Here is a 20875-nt window from a genome sequence, read left to right on the forward strand (position 1 = left end):
TGCTATACTCGCTCAGCCAGACAAGGAGCACAATTTGGATCGCCCCATCTACTATGCTAGTCGCCTTCTCACTTCAGTAGAACAAAACTACAGCACTACAAAGAGAGGACTAACAATAGTCTATGCGCTTCAAAAGTTTCGCCATTATCTCTTGGGCGTCCATTTCATTGTCATCACTGACCACCATGCCCGGAGGTATCTCCTCAACAAACCTCAAGTCGTTGGCAACGTATGGTGTTGGCCCCTTCTCTTCCAGGAGTTCGACTTCAACATCCTTCTGCGCCGCCTGGGGAAACATCATGTCATGGCTGACTATCTTTCACGCATCAACTCCGGTGAACCTACTTCAGGTATTTTTGATGATCTTCGAGATAGTGTCTTATTTAAGGTAGATGCTGCCCCCAATTGGTATGGGGATGTTCTTCAATTGGTAGCTATAGGCTCCTACCTATCCATGGCTAAACAGCGAGATAAACGCCACCTCCTGATCAAGAGTAGGTCCTTTCAACTCATAAGAGGACAACTCTACAAAGCCGGCGCAAACAGTGTTCTGAGACGCTGTGTTAGTCCACATGAAGTTCCCTCCATCTTGGAGGATGCACATGCAAGCCCATCTAGCGGTCACTATCTTGGTCACATCACTACACACCGAATCTTCCAAAGCGGCCTCTGGTAGCCATTTATGTTCAGAGATGCCAATCTACATGTCCAACACTGTGACATTTGCCAAAGGTGTGGCCAAAAACCCTCTCGCCAAGTGAATCGACCCCTCCACGTCTCATTAGCCTGGCTTCCCTTCAAGCAGTGGGGCATCAATTTTGTGGGGCCTATAGAGCCAATGGCACGTCCCTCTCAAGCAAAATATCTCCTAGTCCCCTCTCAAGCAAAATATCTCCTAGTCGCCACAGACTACGTCACCAAGTGGGCTGAGGTCCAAGCAACTAGGGACAACATAACAGCTACAATGGCCAAATTTCTCTATGAGCACATCTTCAGCAAGTACAGGTGTCCTCTTGAAATCACCAGCGATCGGGGTTCCCACTTCGTCAACGAAATGCTCTCTCATCTCTTCACTCACTACAAAGTCTTTCACTAGAAATCTTGTGCTTACTACCCTAGGGCCAATGGAAGGCCGAAAGCACCAACAAGGTCTTGGGCACTCTTCTCCGAAAAACTTGTCACTCTCACCCGCACACATGGGGCCAAGCGATCTATGGCACTCTGGGCTTATCGCCTGCTTTCAAGGCTACAATACAACACACCCCTTTCCAGCTAGCTTATGGTCTCGAAGCAATCTCACCATTCGAATTTAACACAAGCTCTACTCGTGTTGGCATCACAAAGCTCCCTGGCTTTGCTGCCGCATGTACTACTGCAGTATCCCGCTTAACACGCCTAGAAGAGACTAGACTCTTGGCAGCCCAAGCTCTCAGTGCTAAGTAACATCACCGCAAAGCCTGGGATGATCATAACCTTCACAGACCGCAGTTCCAAGAGAGATACCAAGTACTCCTGTACCAGGCCAAGTTTCTAAAAAGGGCCAAGAAGCTAGTTCCGGCTTGGCGAGGGCCATACATTGTCAAAGAGATTCTTCCACAAGGTGCTGTTCAACTCACCCATCTTGATGGAAACCTGCTCCCTTTGATCAACGGCTCCCGCATCAAGAAGTATGGTTCTCACCCCAATTAATCCTTTTCTTTTCTCTGCTTTTCTCTATCTCTATCAATTTGCACAAATATATAATTTCTCTATTCTTACTTTTTCTATTCTTTACGGTCACCGAAGCCTCTCTTGGTCGCTCGTTCAAACTCCACCGCCTGCCATTGCCAAGTCTATCACCTGCACACGTATTGCCCTCTCTTCTCTTATTGCAGCTCTTCCACACAACTTATTGCCTCCCACTCCATGTGTCGTCCCCTCCTACCACCTATCCTCCCACGCCCAGCCCACTACCCAACTAACTGGGTTTTTCCTGCTCACCTCCACCCTTTATGCGCATCGCCCGCCCCCTTCCTCGCCAATAAAAGCTTTACAACCACTTTAGTTTAAGTTTTCTCGATCCTCATCGTACGCGCCCCTGGAAAAACACAGCTGCCCAGGCGTGAACACAACTCATGGCTTCCTCGTCAGCACAACCTCCTTCTGCTAGCCATTCCTCCTCAACCTCCGACTCTTACCTCCTCCTCTGGCGATTGTTTCTCCTCCGACGAGGCCTATCACCCAAGTCATGGAGGCCGCTCCAGTTCTTCATCAACATCCAATTCATCTGCACCTGAGAAGGCTCCCTCCGAGAGCCAACCCAAATCTCCTAGTAAGTTTTCTTGAATCACTTTCGCATCTCCGTCTCTTCTACGCACATCCGTTCCCACGTTCACAATTCAAATTTCAGACCTTTCTCCCCGTCCCTCGTTCACTTCTATATTTTCTCCTCTTGAAACCACTACCCTAAATTGTCAAGCCCTTGCCTCTCTAGCCTTTCCTACCGCTAATGAACCCCTTCTCTATGCCTATATTCATCAGTTTCCTCCCCTCTCTGTGGACCGTCAGTTACATTACCCCTGATAGTCTTGCTCATGCTTTACACTTTCCCTCTGTTCCTCAACCTATGACACCTTCCTTATGTGGTTTACCATTGACTACCTTGATGGATCAGTGCAAGGCTTACCTTGATCCCCGACGTTAAAAATATTCTCGCTTTCATCAAATCTTCCGTCTTTTTCATTATTTCTTTCTTCATAGAGAACCATCCATCCCCAACCCCATTCTCGCTGATGCTTTTCTATGCCTTTGCCTAGTCAAACCCTATCCCTTTCCCAAACTCATATACACCAACCTTCAGGATCGAAGCAAGCGCTTCACTACCCAATTCAAAAAGTCGGCCGCTTCTCACTTTACGCTCCGTTCTGCTCTATTCATCACCTTTCTCCTTTGTCTTCCCGGAGCTTCGGCACCGCAGGGCACACTCTTATCGCACCCACCCCCCCACCACTTCTACACACTCTCACCCGGCTTTGTCAGCACCCACTCCCCCAGCTTCGTCAGCACCCCCTTCCCCGGCTTCTTCGTCAGCACCCTCCACCCACCCTGCCACCACTGCTACACCGTCTACACCAGCTTCTTCATCAGCACCCACTTCTACACCCTCTGCACCAGCCTCTTCGTCAGCATCCTCTGCCCGTCACAACAAGTGCTCCAGGGTGGTTCAGGACACCCCTCAACGGCTCGCCCAACTCCCTCTATACGAGCGCCATTTTCATCTCATCGGGAGGAGGTCCGCACCTTTGCCCCCCTCCTATCTCTGCTCCAAACCTCTCCTATGCTACAGCTCCTATCCCATCCGCCTTGACGACTACGCCACCCACTGCCCCAGTATCTTTTGCAAGCTCTCCACCTTCGTCTCTTCATCCCTCTTCGTCAGCACCCCACCCTCGCCCTCGGTCCACCGTCTTGATAGGGCCACCTGGGTCTCCTGATTCAAACCGCGGGTTTCCATGAGCTGAGATGGCAGCTACCAAATTCAATGCAGCTATTACCAACCTGGTTCAGGGTTTTCTTAGGCTCACCAAATCCTACAACACAACCATTCAAGCCCTCCGCGACCTTCACAAGAATCTTCGCCTCGCTCTTGTCGACATCGACTCCCAAGACACTATCATCCGTTCACAGATTGCTTCCATGACCACTCAACAGCATGACGCAGCTGCTAGTGAAGCTACCATCTCTGAGCTTCGCTCTCATATCACTACTTCGGAAGCACGACTTCAAGTAGCAGAAGCCACTGTTACCAGGAAAGAGCCGAAGCTGATCAACTTCGCCAGTGGAAAGACAGCTCGGCCGCTCTACTTCAACCTCTCCCACCAACCTCCTTGAGCACCTTCTACCTCTGCTGACCTACACCATCCTCCACCAATCATCACTCCACTCCCACCACCACTCCTCCCCCTTGACCTCTCATCATCCACCACTTTTTCCCATTGTATATACCATCTTTTCAAATTACTTCAATTTCTTTTGTCTTTTACATATCAGCATGTTTTTTCTCATTGCTCTCACCGTGGACGGTGAGTTCTCTAGTTGCGGGCGACCTGTAGTCAGCACCCTTATCATGGGAAGGGCTCCAGATGACATGGCAAAAAGGGGAGGTGACTTGAAGTGACGTGGACTTGGTGATAGCCGGCCATGGGACAGCTGGCAGATGCCGACTTGGACTTGGCAGGTAGTCGGCCATTGATGGCGATAGTAAGTTGGCCATTGATGGCGTTAGACCATCTACCCATGGACTACTGGCGTGGGTTACCCACCTACCATAGGCTATTTTGATCGACCTCTACCAAGGGCTACTACACGGCTACTGCACGCGTTCTTGGTGGAGGCAGCTATATAGCACATCCTCATCATCAGTTTTGTATCTCATCCTGGAGCACTTAGCCCCTTCGTTTTCCTCTGTAGCTGCACTGTTTTCTCTTACAGTAGTCTAGCTTGGTGCACTCCCTATGCATCCCTTGGTTTCACCTCGGCCACTGGTCTAGATGCTGGTTTGGGAGACAATGGCCACTCCTGTACTCTTCGGGATATATAGTGGATTGTCCTGGCTTGGCTATTCTCACTTCTTGCTACTCTTCATGGTTGTTTGAATTCACTGTTGTTTTAGTACTTGTGCACTTATGTTCACTCGTGTTCACTGAGCACTTGCACGTGAGCACCTTGTATCTCTCTCTTCATCACAGGCTTCTTAGCACTTTGTAGGTATTTGAGCAGTTCTGGTGAGTAGACTCCCTGGCTCGACATACTGTCATCTGAGAGAGAGTCCACCGTCAGTAGGGGACCTAAACCACACAGGCTGGCTACAAATACTCTAATCTTCTTCTGATGAGCTTCCCCTATGTATTCGTTCCTCAAGAATCATATTTGCCACATGTTCCTCAAAGTTTGGCAACCAATCTTGAGACAAGATAGATGTTATGAACATCTTGAAGTCTCTTCCAAGACCTCTAATGCCTATCTCTACCATCTCTTCGTCTTCAACTGGCTCACCAATCATGGCCAATTGATCACAAATACCTCTAATTTTTACAACATAGTCAAACACTAACAAATTCTTCTCGTCAATCGTATGCAACTCTCCTTTGAGTTGTATCTTGCGAGACTTTCACACACCTTCAAACATGCTAGTGTCTCCCACATATCAATAGATGATTCACAATGTTCGATGTGTGGAATCATTGCTTGACTCACTATCTGAGCAATAATACTCATCACCTTCTTCTCCTTGCTTTGACATCAATTTCATATTGCCTTCATGGATTTTGTTGAGTCGCATGAAATTGATCATCTCTTTCTTCAGCTTCTCTTCTACTACCTTCTAGTAGCTCTAGAGGCATGTTTGACGTTGCGTCGGCTCCAAATGGGCTAGCCAAGCTGATCAAGCCTTGAAAGCTTGTCAACATAGCCACACAAAGTGCTTACACGCAGAATATCAAGCATGCAGCACTGCATCACAGTACGCTGCACACATAGTACTTCCCCTGTGGTTGTCGACCCCGTCCAACAATGTAAAGGCCATATCTTGCACATCGGAGCTGCAATTGAGATGCCATCTTGACCACCGGGCTTGTCCTTCCGTCGTTCACCTAATCCACCCTCGTATGACACCAAACAAAGGTGCGATTCCTGCTCATTAGTCCACACCCCCTTCCATAGCAAAAAGTTCACACACTACTATTACATGTCCACAGCTTAAGGCAAACTTAAAGAGTGGGAAGAGGAGGAAGAAATTTGAAGAATGAATTCAAAAAGAGACTAATCATTCTTACTTTGCTCCACAATCTTCCTTGTGGCAGACTTGGAACTGGTTTTGTCTCGAAAAAATCTCATCAGAGTGAATGTAGCATCGCCAAACTTTGAGTAACACTGATCCAAGACATTTGCAAAAAAATAAGATCCCTACAGAGTGCAGGAGAAGCATGTAGCCATGCATCAGATCATAACAAATAAAGTTCCTGCCATATTGTGAAACACAAGCAACATTCATAGAGTAACAAATGTAGATCATGCTCCTGCCTTTCAACATCATCCATATGATGCATGCAAAAAACATGAGATGAACAGCTAGCAGGCAGGGTGCGATCATGTGGTAAACCATGATCCAATTTGTGAGCTTAGGGTGGGTTCCAGACTTCCAGTCTCTACCAGAAAGATTTACATAGCCAAGAAACTGAATCTGAAATTAGGCATGACTAGGCAAAAGAGGAAAAATCGTTGTTACAAAAGAGCTGGTCCCAAAACACCCCCCCCCCCCCCCGCCCATGCGGGGGCCCCCAGGAGGGATTTTCTTCACACTTCTTCTATGTTGCTCGCTAAGTTAGAATTGTACTTCACTAGGAAGCTGTAGGTGATTTCTAATTCCCCCTGTTTCTGGAGGACTCCATAGCAGATGCTCCACTTTCCCTGAACGAGGCCACCGAGGAATTGTTGATTTTCTGAAATGGACCTCTACTTCCTGTCCACCTCCATGGCCCCATTGGAAGCCAACAAATTGGTTTGCAAATTTGTCCACTGCAAACCTCCACGCAAACAGATTTGAAACCTCCTGCAAGCCGCTCTTGTTGGCGACAGGATAGACACATCATCAACATCCAGTTCCTAGGGAACAGTTGAACCCACATCATAGTCACATGAAATGCATTTTGTCCCTTCGAAATGGGACAAAACGTTTCTATCATGAAACGTTCCGAAACATCACGAAACTTCGTGGCCAAAACAGTGTATAGCCCAAAAGTCATTTTTTTGGGGGTTTTAAGGTTTTTTTCCCGAAACTTTAGGTTTGAAGCTTGCATACACATACATAAATGTAGACACACATATACATGTTTGAAATTGAACTCAAATTATGACCATTTCACTTCCAATTATCCTGAGTTCCTCATTTAGCTTTTCAATTTCAAGAATTGCACCCCCAATTGCTGAAATTCTTCACTAGGAGCCTAACTTCTTACCTTTCTCCAATTTTCCACCTCCCAAGTACATGGTCTACGTATTGTGATGGGAATCTGTTGCAGAACTCTTTGCTTTGCTGGCCACGTTGAACCTGGTCGTAGTCACAAGAAATGTTTGGCCGTTCCATCATTTTGAGAGGTTTTGTTTCATTTCGTTTCATCTCTTTGGAAGAAACGGTCAGGTTTCGAATTGACACTTGTTATATAAGCATATTGGTAAGTGGTTGTAGTCACATATAAGTCTATAACATAGAAAGAGAAACATCCAAGACACATTCTCCACAGAATTTGCAGACAATACATTTTATGTCGGAACCGAATCCCATGTTGATTAGGGGAATTGCAAGGAGGCATGATGGAAGAGGGGTTGGGATTTTCTTGTAGAAACGACTCCCTTCCCACTTACAGTCTACCTCCCAGTATCCGCCCCAGGAGTATCACAAGCTTCTCACGGTGATTGGGAGCCCTCTTGGCCAAGTGCTTGATTGAGACCCCCAAGATGGTGGTGGTGATTGAAGCTTAGCCAGAGGAAGGGGGAAAAGAAGGGATAGGGGACGCCACGGAGGGAGGAGGGGGGGGGGGGGGGGGGGGGCGAAGTATTTTGAGTCAACAGGGGCAGTGAGAGGATGCCCGAAGCAGGGCGTAAATTTAAGTGTGCAGACAAGGGAGAGGTTTTAAATTTTAACAAGGGTGGAAGGCATGTGTGTATGAGAGTGTTTGTGTGTGTATGCGTGTGAGTGTATCTCCAAGATTGCATGAGAAACGGTGCCTCATTTGCTTTGGCACTGTCCGTCTTCCCGTGCTCTTCTTGATAGGCTTCTGAATATTTGAAGCCTTGTTTTCCTCGGGGTATCATTTCTCCAAGCAATTCTGCAGACACCCAAATGAATTATCAGACTACTCACAGTTTCTTGCGTGGACAAGATTCTGGGCACTATGGACTCTTTGGCATGATAGAAATCGACGAGTCTTTACCGACTGATCAGTTGATACTTATATCTATTTCAGACTCTCTTTGTGCAAATCTCTCCAGGACTCTTATGCCTCAGGTGAGATCACTACTAGACAATTAGATGTGTTTTTCCACTGTTTCTAGCTTGTCCTTTCTTACAAGCACCTATGCTTGTACCATACCTTGAGTGGTTCAAAGAACAAAAAGAGTGTATCTCTAGGATGGGATGGTCTTACTGTAGATGCCTCTTAGGGCTGGTGGGACACCCAAAGATAAATGCCTTTGGGATTCCCAAAGGCAGAGCAGGTTTAGTGGCCCTATTCACTTTGGACTCATGAACATTCTTAGTTGTCAATTGGGGACCATCGCGGCACTCCTCTACGAGAAGGAAGGTGAGGGATCTCATGCAACAGCTCACTTGCTTCTGGATCACAGCTGCTATCAGTGTCACCGTAGCCCCAATGGTAACATGAACCCCCCAAACCCACATTGACCAGCAGTGCGAGCTCATTTGTAGCATCGCAACCTTGCACATCCGGCGAGCGCTGTGTAATAGAGGGCCATGGAGGACACATTCACCCTGCCAACGGAGACCATCCGCTCTGTCTGGACAAACTTCATTCACACATGCCGCAGACGATTGGAGCCCCTAACGGATGATTCGGAAAGCATGCACCAGGGAGCCTTCTTTCACACTTGATGCATGTGTCCCTTCCTTACTCAAGAGGATGGTAGCACCACTTGGCACATTAGAAGCCCCCTCTTCCCTGCCCCCAAAAAAACCCAACCTCCCCCCTATTCTTCTACTTTGTGGATTTTACATTGTGGATTGTAGTCTCCTTCCAAGTGGAAATTCTGGTTTCTACTAATAGATGGATCTTTTCCTGGAAAGAAAATCCATAAAATCAACAATGAATCCAGAAATTTTGTGATAAAGACATTCAAAAATGGAACTTTCGTACCTTTATATGGGGTCGAAGCCAAAGTGACATCTGATTTTGTGCACTTCCTTGAGCAAACCTGCAACATATCATACTGTTACTTTTTTCCCTTACCAACAAAACAATTCAAGCCTTAAACCGTGGAATCTACTGAACATACTCACTTGGTGTAATCTCTACATCACCCTGCCCCACTACGTGTATTGCACACGCAAAGTTGATGTGCAACTAAAGTTTCATAAAATACATACTGAGCTACGACAGAGGCTTAAATAAAGAACCAAGATTATCAAGAGCATTCATGTCAATTCCCCTTCCATCACAACACTTGTGAAGGAAGACACATGCAATTCAAACAATTTACCATGCTCCATAACAAGTTTTGGTTATTCACAGAGGGAAACTGGCATACTTAAGAAGTATCGTGTCTTGCAATTAAAAACGCATATTCAAAAATGAAAGACCAACGTTAGTCTTTCATCTAGCCCGTTGGTAATATCAAAGCCCTGATTATCTCTCTTGTTTGTATAACCTTCCTTGCAGAAATTTGTGTGGTTGTCAGATTGGTCACGACCAACCCTTCAGCAGATGCTGGCACAGCAAAGGTACAACTCTTGTGCATTTTTTTTGAAATCCACTGTTGTTATCTAAGATGGCAAGTTTATTTTTCTTGAAAGAACTTCTTATGATCATATATTATATGAAAAAGGAAATTACATAGTCTTTCTGAGCATCTGAGTATAATGCTGCCAACCTTCATGAAATCTCATTCAAGCAATCCCCAGGTGATAGTAGTAATTTGCGACCCGCATGTTCCAAAAATGTTTTGTGGACTTCTACTTCTGTTTGCTTCAAGGGCAAGCAAGCAACCACATCACGGCCTCCAACCACTTCTGCCCTCGCTTCCCTCCAAACCCCCATCCTCCCCCGACTCTCCCCATCACACTGGATGTTACTCCTTCTAGAGGAGACAAGCATTGCCTCTTCCTAAGTCTCTAAGCTCAACTCCCGATGCAGCCGGCACCCCCCTCCCCAGCTCATGGGGCATCCAATAGACCACGCCTTCTTCAAGTGGCTCTCTCTTCATGCTAGATCATTTGCGAAGTCTTTTTTTACATTCCCATGCTCTCAAACGTTAGTGTACGACTCTTTTGGTCTCATAGACCCATTGAGTCCTTAGTTGATGTATAATAACCTTTCTTTCTTTCTTTCTCCAAGTTTGTGTCGCCATGCACCACTCCCGCCCTACGCCCATCAATAGATGAGCAACAATGTTCTCTTTCTTTTTAGCATGGTCTCCAAGAGGGAGTGGGATAGCTGGACAACACTCCAAAAACCAGGCCATTGGTTTCTCCAAGCTTCTTAGTGACTTGCAGATCATGGATGCCATTAGCCACACTTCACCAATGGCACAGATGGAGCTCACGGCATTTGACAAGGAGGTGAGGGAGGTGCACCTCTTCATAGGAGAGGATAATCACACAGGTGCCACCAAGGAACGGAACAATGCCAGTGACCCCATCTCACAGTGCGTATTTGTGCCCACCTGGAGCATTTGAGGTTTTGGACGGATTATCGCTATTTCCCATCCAAGCCAGCACCAAAAACCTTCCGAGCCGAGAGGAGCCTTCTAGAGTCGGCAATTTCTTCCTGGCTTGACATGTCACATGCACTCTGCACTCAGTGCATGGTGACAAACCGGCTCATCATCAGTAGTGCAACATTTGTACATTATTAGAACCCAGTAAGATGATATTTGTCGTACGCCGTGACCCCATTGTACATCCTCAGTCCAGGATAAGTCAGGCACGAGCTACGTAGGAGATCATTGAGTTAGTCAAGGACCGCTTGACCAAAGCTCAGGAAGCATATAGCCGACATGCAAATAAGTCTAGACGAGATGTCCACTTCAAGGAAGTGGATTGGGTCTATTTGCGTATCATGAAACAGAGATTGAAACAAGTGGGCAAACGTTGTCCCAAGCTTTCATTATGTAGTTTTGGCCCTTTTCCAATAGTCAAAAAGTTAAGTGATGTCTCCATGAAGTTAAAGTTGCCTACCAGTTGGACAATGCATGATGTTTTCCATGTTTCTTGGCTAAAACCATATGTTGGTCCAAAAGTGTTTGATGTTTCAGATGAACAGCAACCAGACGTGGTAGACGAAGCAGAAGTTATTGAGCCCGAGCAGATCCTTCTTCATTGATGGAAGCATGGTTCCGATCGACGAATACGTCAGTTCTATACGAAATTCCGAGATCGAGGTAGCCACGAAGCCGTATGGCTAGACGAGGAGTTCTTCCAAGATTACCCCCAATTGTTGGCGGACTACTTGGAAGCCATGAGCCTGCCGCCAAGCTAAGCAGGAGGGAATGTCACATGCACTGTGCACTCAGTGCATGGTGACAAACTGGCTCATCATCAGAGCAGTGCAACATTTGTACATTATTAGAACCCAGTAGGATGATATTTGTCGTACGCCGTGACCCCATTGTACATCCTCAGTCCAGGATAAGTCATGCACGAGCTACGTAGGTCATTCCTCAGCCTTGGCAGTCAATCAATCAGTCAAGTCCCTTAACCCACTTGGAGAGAATCATTCATGCATGTAGAGTCAGTAGAAGCCTTAGCGTTTGCATCAGAAAGCACTCTGCATCCTACATAATATGCATTCATATGCCTGTGCATCATTTAGAACATCCCAAAAACCTTAGGGAATTTACTAGGATTTATCTGGTATTTTTTCCATATTTTATGGTATTTAGTTAGCATTTATTGACATTTATAAATATAAACTTTATTAAATAAATGACCAGCCAACTTGACCAGCCCCTATCTAGTATAAATAGGCTTGCATAGGGCTTAGTTCTTCATTCAGTCTTCAGTGTGCTAAGAGCTTTCCTCCTCAGCCCTAGGAGTACCCTTGCCTTCAGCACTAGACTAGTCTCATCCAACCCTTGGAGTACTTCAGTTTTTGCTTCAACCAGCCCTGGTTCTCCAACGCATGCAATTCAGCAATCCGTACAGCCATAGGCGCAGCCATATAGTACATCCACAGGCCCAAATCAACAAACACACCTGCGTTTTTTGCACATAAACCAGCCGCCTGCAATTCAGTCCTCTACAGCCCTGCATTTACAGATCTACAGCAACCCTACAGTCTGCGTTTCAGTCCAGCATCAGCCCTACAGTCTGCGTTTCAGTCCAGCATCAGTCCTACACCAATAATCAGCCCTACAGACCTGCATTTGCAGATTCCCAACAGTTTCTGCCTTGATTCATCAGTCTACATCAGTATCCAGCATTCACTGCATCATCCAGGCATACACCACTCATCTGGTAAAGGTATTCTATCATTCATAAGCATTTACAGCATTCCAACATAGCTTAGAACAGTCCACCGCCTTCTTTTCTCAATCTCTCTCTCATCTCTTTAAAGTTTGAAGTATTAAAGTGGATTGCTAAACTCACAAAACTCAGGATACAGAAGACGGTGTGAGCATTTGTGTGACAGGATCTTCCAATACAAAGACTTCCGCTGCATATCACGTGACATTCCTTGGGCAATCTTCGGCATTTGGAAGGACGACTCCTGTTAGATTTTATAGCTGGTAGCCATGGACAGCTAGATCCCAGCACTGCACTCTCAGAGAAGGACTATCCAGCCCCCCTTAGCGGGTGAGGATAATTGGCTTCTATGACTGCAGGTGGCACATTGATCTCTCCCTTGTTGAGGTTGCAGATGACCCATCCTGAAGTCTCTCGTCTGGCTATGAGAGAACTGCCCTCTTACCTAGCTATAGTGGGATCTAGGAGAGTGGTGTAACTTGGTTGAACACAATGCTAATCAATACACTTAAATACACTAAGATTTGATGGACACTTGTTCAAATACAAGAAGTAATTTGCTGAATTGACAAGAGACATACAATGAGCCGGAACGGCCGACCCCTCCCTCAAATAAAGTATATTGATCTTGGGAGAATCAAGTACATAGTGTCATGGGCATTTCTGACTAGATTTCCATACCAATACATATGACTACAGTATTGCAAACAAGAGGTTGTCAATGTAGACTTGCAATCCACACTACCCTCTCAAGTGCCCATGTTCCCTACCATCTGCTCTCTATTGTTCCACCAACACATGGTAGCAACAATCTGCAAGAGAGCACCTAGGACAAGAGAACACTACACAAGGTATGTGATCTTATAATCCGGTTCCTCCCTCCTGCTACTTGCTTCCATATTTAAGCTTTAAAGCTTACCAATTGCAAGTAGAGTCGATGACAGCGGAAGTCTTCGCGATGGAAGTCCTTGGAGTGAAGAGATCTTCGATTTGTCGCATTTCTTCGTGACAAAAGTCTTCAATAGGATGAAGGGAACCTTGAGAAAGCTTCCCCTATGGTTCAACTTGAGAAAGGAGGGCTGAAATTAGGGTTTTCAGCAAAAAGACCAAAAATTACAGCAATAAAGAGAGCTATTGAATTTCAATCATTGGGAGTGTGTAGGAGGGTAATTAGCATCCGGAAACACTCTTGGAAGCTTGAGAAACACCTAGCAAGCTTGGAAATAGAGTTGGGAAAGAGAAAGTGCAGAAAATGCAGCCCAACAGTCCTCATGAAGGAGGCGCCAATCTCTAGAGAGAGGAGGAGTGAAGTGGTGAGTTGTCCGTGTAGGTGGCAGGCAGGTGCTTTGTGGAGCAAGCTAGAGTGGACACATGGCTGGTTACTCCCTTTGTACAAAGGGGATAAGGTCTGGGTGGTGAACATTGGGTTATGTCCACCTCGGGACCTCAGTGTGTGTGAACACCAAGCTGGTCATAATTTATAAGTGAGTTTTGGTCGCCCAAAACTTAATGAAGTGTGTACACACTCAATTATAAATTAGTGCTAACTCCTAAGGCTAGGTTTATGACCAATACTTACCACCTGTCACATGCCACATAACCATGTCAGCAAACAGTTTCACACGCACTGTTCGCGAGCGGGCGTCCCCTTTCCCGAAACTACACATTGGTCAAGCAAGCATGAAAACAGCATGCAATTTCAATTGCAAGCAAGCACATAAAGATGCTATGCAATGCAGCATTGGTATGGACAATCCCCGTTCATGAGACTATACCAAAATAGACGTGCTCCAAGCAAGTACACGAGGTACCAGACCTAATGGAACACCAATCCACCAAGCATTTCCGGGCATGTACACAGAGGCACAAGTCCCAACAGAAAGCCAAGTCCAGAGTATCACATGAGTGGCATCAATCCCCGGCATATACAACTGCCATGGACACCAGTCCAATGCACATACATATGATGAGAAAGCACGGGTGGACCAATTGGGTGGCCAAATGGTGACAAGTGGCAATGGACGGGGCCCACCATCAATCTGGAGCCCCCAAGCATCCACTCCTTCCAATACTCGGCCCATTTGGGGCGTTGGAGCAATGTAGGCCTCATTTGCAGCTTGGAAGCGCCAAGGGTTCTTGTAATTCCCTCCGCATAGGCTCCACCACCATTGGCAAACGCTAAGTCCAGCGCCTCTCCATGTCCACAAGAGGCAAGCAGAGACCTTTTCATGTGAGCTATTAATCGAGTTAGCAATCTCAGCTGAAGGCAAAGAAAGACACTTTGTTAAGATATTATAAGCCCTGCCCAGGAGAGTAATGGGTCATTAGTGGCAAATCTGATGACAATGTCCTCCCAACTTCAAGATACGGTGAATAACCCCCTTGACAACCGCTACGGCATCACTCCCATCTGCTTGAAGATCCAAGGAAGCCCGTAGGCCAACCCAACTCACTCCTAGTATTTGTGAAAGAAGACCACTGATAAGCTATACTCTCTTGGCCACTTGCCTTTTGAGAGTGCATAGAACAGCTCAGCTAACTAATCCTCCTAAAACAGCAGGGTGCAGGGAATTTTTAGGGACACATGAACAACTACTATTTATGCAGGTAAGCTGCTACATCTATTGTGTGCTGAGTGCCTGATGTCAAAGTCAGGTTTTGAATTGAGTGTCCTACAGAAATCTGAAGCAATCTCCCTCAGTCTAAGTATTCCAACTCAAGGATTCCCTCCGAAACCTTGGGTGGTAGCAAAGACACCATTGGTGAGTCCATCCCCTGCCTGTGTCCCAAAAGACACACCAGCATGATAGCAAACTCAGCTTGGGACTCCTCAAATGAATCCCAGGCACCAAACCATGTAATATTGTGCCTCCACCTCTGGAGACTGCTCTGGCAAGCATTATAATGAAAAATCAGCTTATGTTGTGCTTCTTTTCTTTATAGGTGGTTAGACAGGCCGCCATGGCTGCCTCCTAAAGGAAACCGCTAATAATTGAAAGAGGCTCATCCAAAGGACAAATGCATAGGACAGAAGGCGTCAATCGCACGTCAGTATGCGAGTCAGCTCCTCAGGCTACTGTGCCATGGAATATCTAGGCAGAACATCTCAGGCCCATGATCATAGAAGGTGGTGCCAGCTAGCATGGAATAGCTGGCACAATGTTGATGGCCCACTAACCAACACAGAATCTGTAAATCCTGGAGAGGTTCAGCTGAGGCATCTGTGTGATAAAGGCAGGTGCCAAAATTTCTCCAGGTGTCAAGCATCTTGTGAAATGTCTTGCACAAGCACATCAACTCCAAATAATGTGAGGCTTACGCAGGATCTTAAGAACTGCCACATCAAGACCCAAGAACACACACTTCTTATTTGCTCCGAAAACACACCATCAGACAGTAAATTCAACACATTTTGGAGAGGTTTGTTATGTAGGAGGATACAACACACGGTATATACAAGAGAGAACACTCACAGAAAGGAGGATCTTTCACAGCACAAAACTTTTGCACAATAATAGAGATAGAGAGGAAAACTGTGCACGATAATAGAGATAGAGAAGAATACTATATTACTGAAGTGATACAAGAGATGGCAACGCCCCACATCCGTGTGCTCTTGTAAAGGGAGCTTTGATGGCTGATATGGAACGTCTAAGACGGAGGTTGTATGCTAGTAGAAGCTAGGTAGTAAACTCACAGTGATGATTGATGAACTATGTGGAGAAGGGGTTGGCTGTGTATTTATATAAGCCTGTATACGCAGGACGGCCATGACATGATTGTCTACACTCATAGTGGGTGCCACCACCGCCCGCAGCCCATTAAAATGAGCTACAAAATGCTACACAAATTCCCCACCTCACGGCCAACCGGGCTCATCTTGGGCCCCGCAATGTCATGACAGGGTGTCCAAGAGTAAAGTCCACCTACTTGATGTGTGGACCATGATGAGATAACAGTCTAGTGTAGCATGTAGCCTATTTGGCAGTGTTCCAAATCTAATCCAAGCCAAGTGTCCAAAGAGTAAAGTCTACCTACTCTATGTCTCGAGACCGTAATGAGATAACGGTCTAGTGTAGCATGTAGCCTATTTTGCAGTGTGCCAAATCTAACCCAAGCCGTCTCTAAACCATATGGCCTCCTAGGCCAACTTCCCATGTGAATACGGGGATGCCAGGTGCCCGGGCTGCTCAACAATGGCTACTCTTCAGAATGGGGGCCGTACAAACATGAGCTAACCTAGTTGGTGCCTGGGCACTACAATATGAAGGTGAAGCATTGATATCCAACATGTTAGTCCGCCAAATTAGCTTCGTCCCAAACAAAACATGACATCTATGATCCTTGTTCACATGTTTGATCATTAAGACTGCTTAGCCACAGCTTAGAACAGTTGGGACACTTGATTAGCCACGCATACAAACACATAGCTTGTGCACACTACACGCCATGTGCATTGCACTTCTTTTATCCTTTTTAAGATGCTGCACAGATTTCATACACCATGGTTTGGTCTCTAGAGTACAATAACACAATCATAACATCATCAGTCGAGACGTGATAATAAAAAGAGGAAAAAAAACATCCAGCCTCTACCTACACTAATAGTGCCATTTTTGTGTCACCGTATGCTTTTTGAAATGCATCACATTTCCTTTCTCCTTCGTCAAGTCCCTTTTCTCAAGACAATTCAGCAATATTGGATAGTTCATGGGTAGTGACCTCGAATAGGGGACCACTAGGAATGGGCTCCTTCCATAATACGATCATCATCGTCATCACTGTCTTGTCTCTGCAATACTAGGAATGGGCTCCTTTGAAGGAGCCGCACTCTAGCCCCTGTAAAGGAGCAGACTCCTAGGGCGCCTCAATCGTATTAAAGTCACCACCTACAAACCAAGAGTCTACCTGCAGTAGACCATAGTGAACTCGCCAGTGTTTCTTCAGCCTTACCTCTACATAAGCCCCTGGGTTGGAAGACATGACAAAACTCCACACCAGAACTGATGCTGATCAAAAGTTAGAAGTTGTAGTTCAAATCTACTCTAAGACGTGATGTTTTTAGTCTTGAAAATCGTGTATAATGGATGTGTACACTGGATCTCACTTTAACACATGGGCTTTAAAATTATTTCACTGCACTGGAGTAGATTAAGAAAAATAGGGTTCCAAAGCAAACCGTTGCCTTAGATGAGGGATAGCATACCTTTCATCACAAAGTATGATTGCACCATAATCATCTCTATGGCGTATGACACGACCAACAGCCTGATTCACAGCCCTGGATGCTTGTTGCACATACCATTCCTCCCCTGTTAAAGCCTGCCATGATTCGTATAAATTTCCCATCAACCATACGTTGGAGTAAATGATATCACAACAAACTCAAGAAAAATCATTAATGAGGCCTCAAGGTACCTTCCTTTTGTTAGTCTGAAGTCGAGATTGCTCATCCAAATATTCACGTTTCAGTCTGACCTGCAAAAGAAGAATTCTCTTCATTTTATTTTTCTGAGAAGTTGCGTGTTTACTTGCTTCAAGTATAATTAAGCACCTTGGGATCGGTCTTCATTGCATATGGTATTCCAGTTATTACAACAGCCCGCCCAGCTTTGTCAGCAAAGTCCAGGCCCTCACTAACCTGAAAAACTTTCATGTTATACCTCACGGTTATCGAATATGATATTTTTGTTTATTTTTAGTGGCTTCTAGTTACATGAATACTGACCTTGCCTCTGCAGACTGCAAAGAAAACAGCACCAGTGGAGGTGGCATCATTCAACTTGGTGATGAAATCCTGAGTAGCATCCCAACAATTCGAATCTAAGTAAAAGTCTTACTCTGTTGCTTTTAAAAGCTTAAGTAGACAAACTCGTCCCTTAAAAGTATGGAAAATTGGAAACTATGTACCAAATTGCTATGGTTTAGTCTGAGATGTAGGGAAAAATAAGCAAAACAAAAACCCCAGATGAATATATTTAAGTGTGAAGGTAACGTGTCTGATACTTCTGGAGCAGCCAGAAGAAAGATAATGAAATAAGCACCTCATTAGCATGGTTGAAAAGAGCTGATTCTTTGGGCTCTATGACAGGTTGTTTATGCTTGCATATTCTCTCCCAAACTGTGCTTGATGTCAGTGCTCCCACATTCTGAATCACTTTTAAACAGTACTTTTAGCATTAATATATGATTCAATCTCAATAATTACATAAAAAACCAAAAATAGGCCAAGCAGGTGTCAAATAAATCTTTAGCATCAAGCAAAATCTCTGCTTTGCTCTTAATGGATTAATTGATAACAAGAAATAGCTCAAATTTTCAGTCAATCGGCCCTTTACAGACTTTTTTAAATTGATTATGGTAAATTTTCACTCAAGTTGACAAGAATCCAGCACGAACCGGTGTCTGCCATGCTTCAACACACTGATTCAAAAGGTAGTAGGATGGGAAAAAAACAAGGAGGCCATCTGGAACGATACGTGCAAAATTTACTGCACTCCAATAAATTGAGTTATTTTACAGTTTCGACCACCACTAGAATAATAATAGTACGCAAGAAAAGAACAATATTCTTGATCTTAACAAAGAATTTATTTCAGCCTTTACCAATCGTGTTTCCAAGATCAAGCTTGTACTCTAAGGAGTCTCGCATTCGATATGAAGAGTTTAAAGGCCGTCCAGATGGTCCTGTAGACACCACTCCAACCCATATCTGGTCTGGTCCAACCACATGGGGGTTTTCCAAACGTATGTTGAAAGGCCTACTCACAAGACAATGTTGATGTATGTTAATGTATCACATATACTTTCAATTGACCAGCCAAAGGCTTCTTTAGTACATCAAATGCATACAATTTCAGCTCAAGAGCAAACGAATCAAGAGGGGCCAAAGTTCCAGATGTTAATATGACAGAGCAGACACCAAGTTGTGAAAACTCCTCCATAGCAAGTCCTGGATTGAAACACCACCAGCTTAACGTGCGACCTTTAGGCCCTGCATTATTTGTTTGATTTAGACTACTTGGACATGGGTATTGATGATCATTCAGTATACCAAAAAAAAACATGTACACACGTCATATCTTTTGTAATCTGCTTTTTGTGAGCTGTAAGCTGAACATCCAATATTTCAGATCCTTATAAAGAGTTTAGGTGAGAACCTTTGCGTGGACCTTTATCAGCAGCATCCTGACTATAAGGCTCGTGAATGTGAAACTGCAACAGATTATCATGAGTAATTGACAAAAACTAGAGAAGGAATATCAGGAATAAGATTTCCCTTGGACGACTTATAACTGACCCGATAACAAGTTGCATGTGATTTGTCTTTTCCCCGAAATACAACTCTTAATGCATCTCTTAGTGCTTGGAGGCGGTAAGCACTACCAGGCCTTTTGTGTACCTTGACAGACCCCAAATTGGCCTCTGCACAAGAAATATAAAAGTCACAACCGGACCTCCTTCCTCTGTCATGCATCCAATTTGCCACAAGGTCACATAAAATACCATCCTCAAGTAAATTTGTTGCGTGATCAATAGTATCAAGGAGCATAGTCACAGTCTCCTGATTTATCTTTATGTCAGCAAGAAAATCGTATATATGAGGCCCAGGTCTCGTAAAACCAGATTCTGATGTAAAAGGTACATCATTGATTCTTTTCTCCAACTCAAGCAAGAGTGCTGCCAAAAAAAAAAATCCACATTGAACTTGAAAACAGGTTTTAAAAATGCAACCACAAAAGATCAACCGGACACCTGGCCAACGAAAAGGACAATGTTTACCTTTAAGTATGGCAAAATTTTCAGGGTCTACTGATGTTTCAGCTGAATTATCCCTGGTCCTATGGGCTAAAGCAAGATCCACACATTGCTTAGCTTCCACTATGCACACAGATAAGTGTGCTGCAGGCAAGTCAAAGGATGCAGCATCTGCACAGATGCTCTCCTATTGTAAGAAAATGAACAATTGTTAGCAGCCAAATCCACCAACAAAGTCAACTAAGAACAAGCTGCCACTAACCAAGCTCATGCCTGCAACAAGATACGGTGAGAATTTGGCAAGTCCACTGACTGTTGAATGAAAATCTAATAATTGGAGTCTTACCAGGTTGTGAGCTTCATCAAATATGAGCACAGTATTTTCCCAATGGATGCCCGTCAATGAATTTCTGTTTTCTTTTTCGATTAAGTAGTTGTAGGGAGCAAACAGAATATCAGCAGAATTATGAAGCTCGCGTGATAGATAATAAGGACACCTGTGAGTCTTAGATTCACACAAGAAAAAGCCTCTATAAGCTCTTAGTCAAAAAAAACATAAACTAACAAATATTGGGACTGAAGCAGACAAAATTTTTGTGGCACAGACTTAAAGAAGATGCAAGTGACTCAATTAAAAGTCCACAAACATAAGCAAAACTGTTATGATGCCAGTGACATGAATAAGGTCAACTAATACATACGGTCCTTGTGTCCTACCAACGTTGACAAGATCCTCTATATCAAAAGGCTCCTCACCCATGTCAGGATGGGCTTGCAGATATCCTGAAGAAACCCATGACAAGACATCAGCATTACTTAAATCAACTTCATGTTCTACGGGGTGGCAATTCAGTCTGCAATGTGTGTAGCCATGTTGAAATG

The 20875-nt window shown here is 44.9% G+C and overlaps 1 protein-coding gene across 3 annotated transcripts in view; it reads right to left on the bottom strand.

Annotated features, from left to right (window-relative positions):
• LOC147620227 (RAD3-like DNA-binding helicase protein) overlaps positions 1-20875 on the bottom strand; it is a 70680-nt gene that overhangs the window by 30239 nt on the left and 19566 nt on the right. For 2 of the 3 annotated variants that reach the window (XM_086772420.1, XM_086772423.1), the window contains exons 4-19: positions 20695-20776; positions 20340-20490; positions 20018-20180; positions 19742-19915; positions 19536-19660; positions 19396-19450; positions 19088-19229; positions 18842-18996; positions 18635-18726; positions 18280-18384; positions 17964-18032; positions 17790-17876; positions 17654-17713; positions 17442-17557; positions 8910-8967; positions 5814-5943 (exon numbers count right to left, since the gene is read on the bottom strand). In XM_086772420.1, the coding sequence (XP_086628546.1) occupies positions 5814-5943; positions 8910-8967; positions 17442-17557; positions 17654-17713; positions 17790-17876; positions 17964-18032; positions 18280-18384; positions 18635-18726; positions 18842-18996; positions 19088-19229; positions 19396-19450; positions 19536-19660; positions 19742-19915; positions 20018-20180; positions 20340-20490; positions 20695-20776 (1764 nt within the window). The remainder of the gene's footprint in view (positions 1-5813; positions 5944-8909; positions 8968-17441; positions 17558-17653; positions 17714-17789; positions 17877-17963; positions 18033-18279; positions 18385-18634; positions 18727-18841; positions 18997-19087; positions 19230-19395; positions 19451-19535; positions 19661-19741; positions 19916-20017; positions 20181-20339; positions 20491-20694; positions 20777-20875) is intronic. The other variant, XM_086772422.1, reaches the window with a different exon arrangement.

The sequence above is a fragment of the Cibotium barometz genome, chromosome 32 (assembly GCF_041138505.1).
Source record: "Cibotium barometz isolate CiBa-2024 chromosome 32, ASM4113850v1, whole genome shotgun sequence".
Lineage (NCBI taxonomy): Eukaryota > Viridiplantae > Streptophyta > Polypodiopsida > Cyatheales > Cibotiaceae > Cibotium > Cibotium barometz.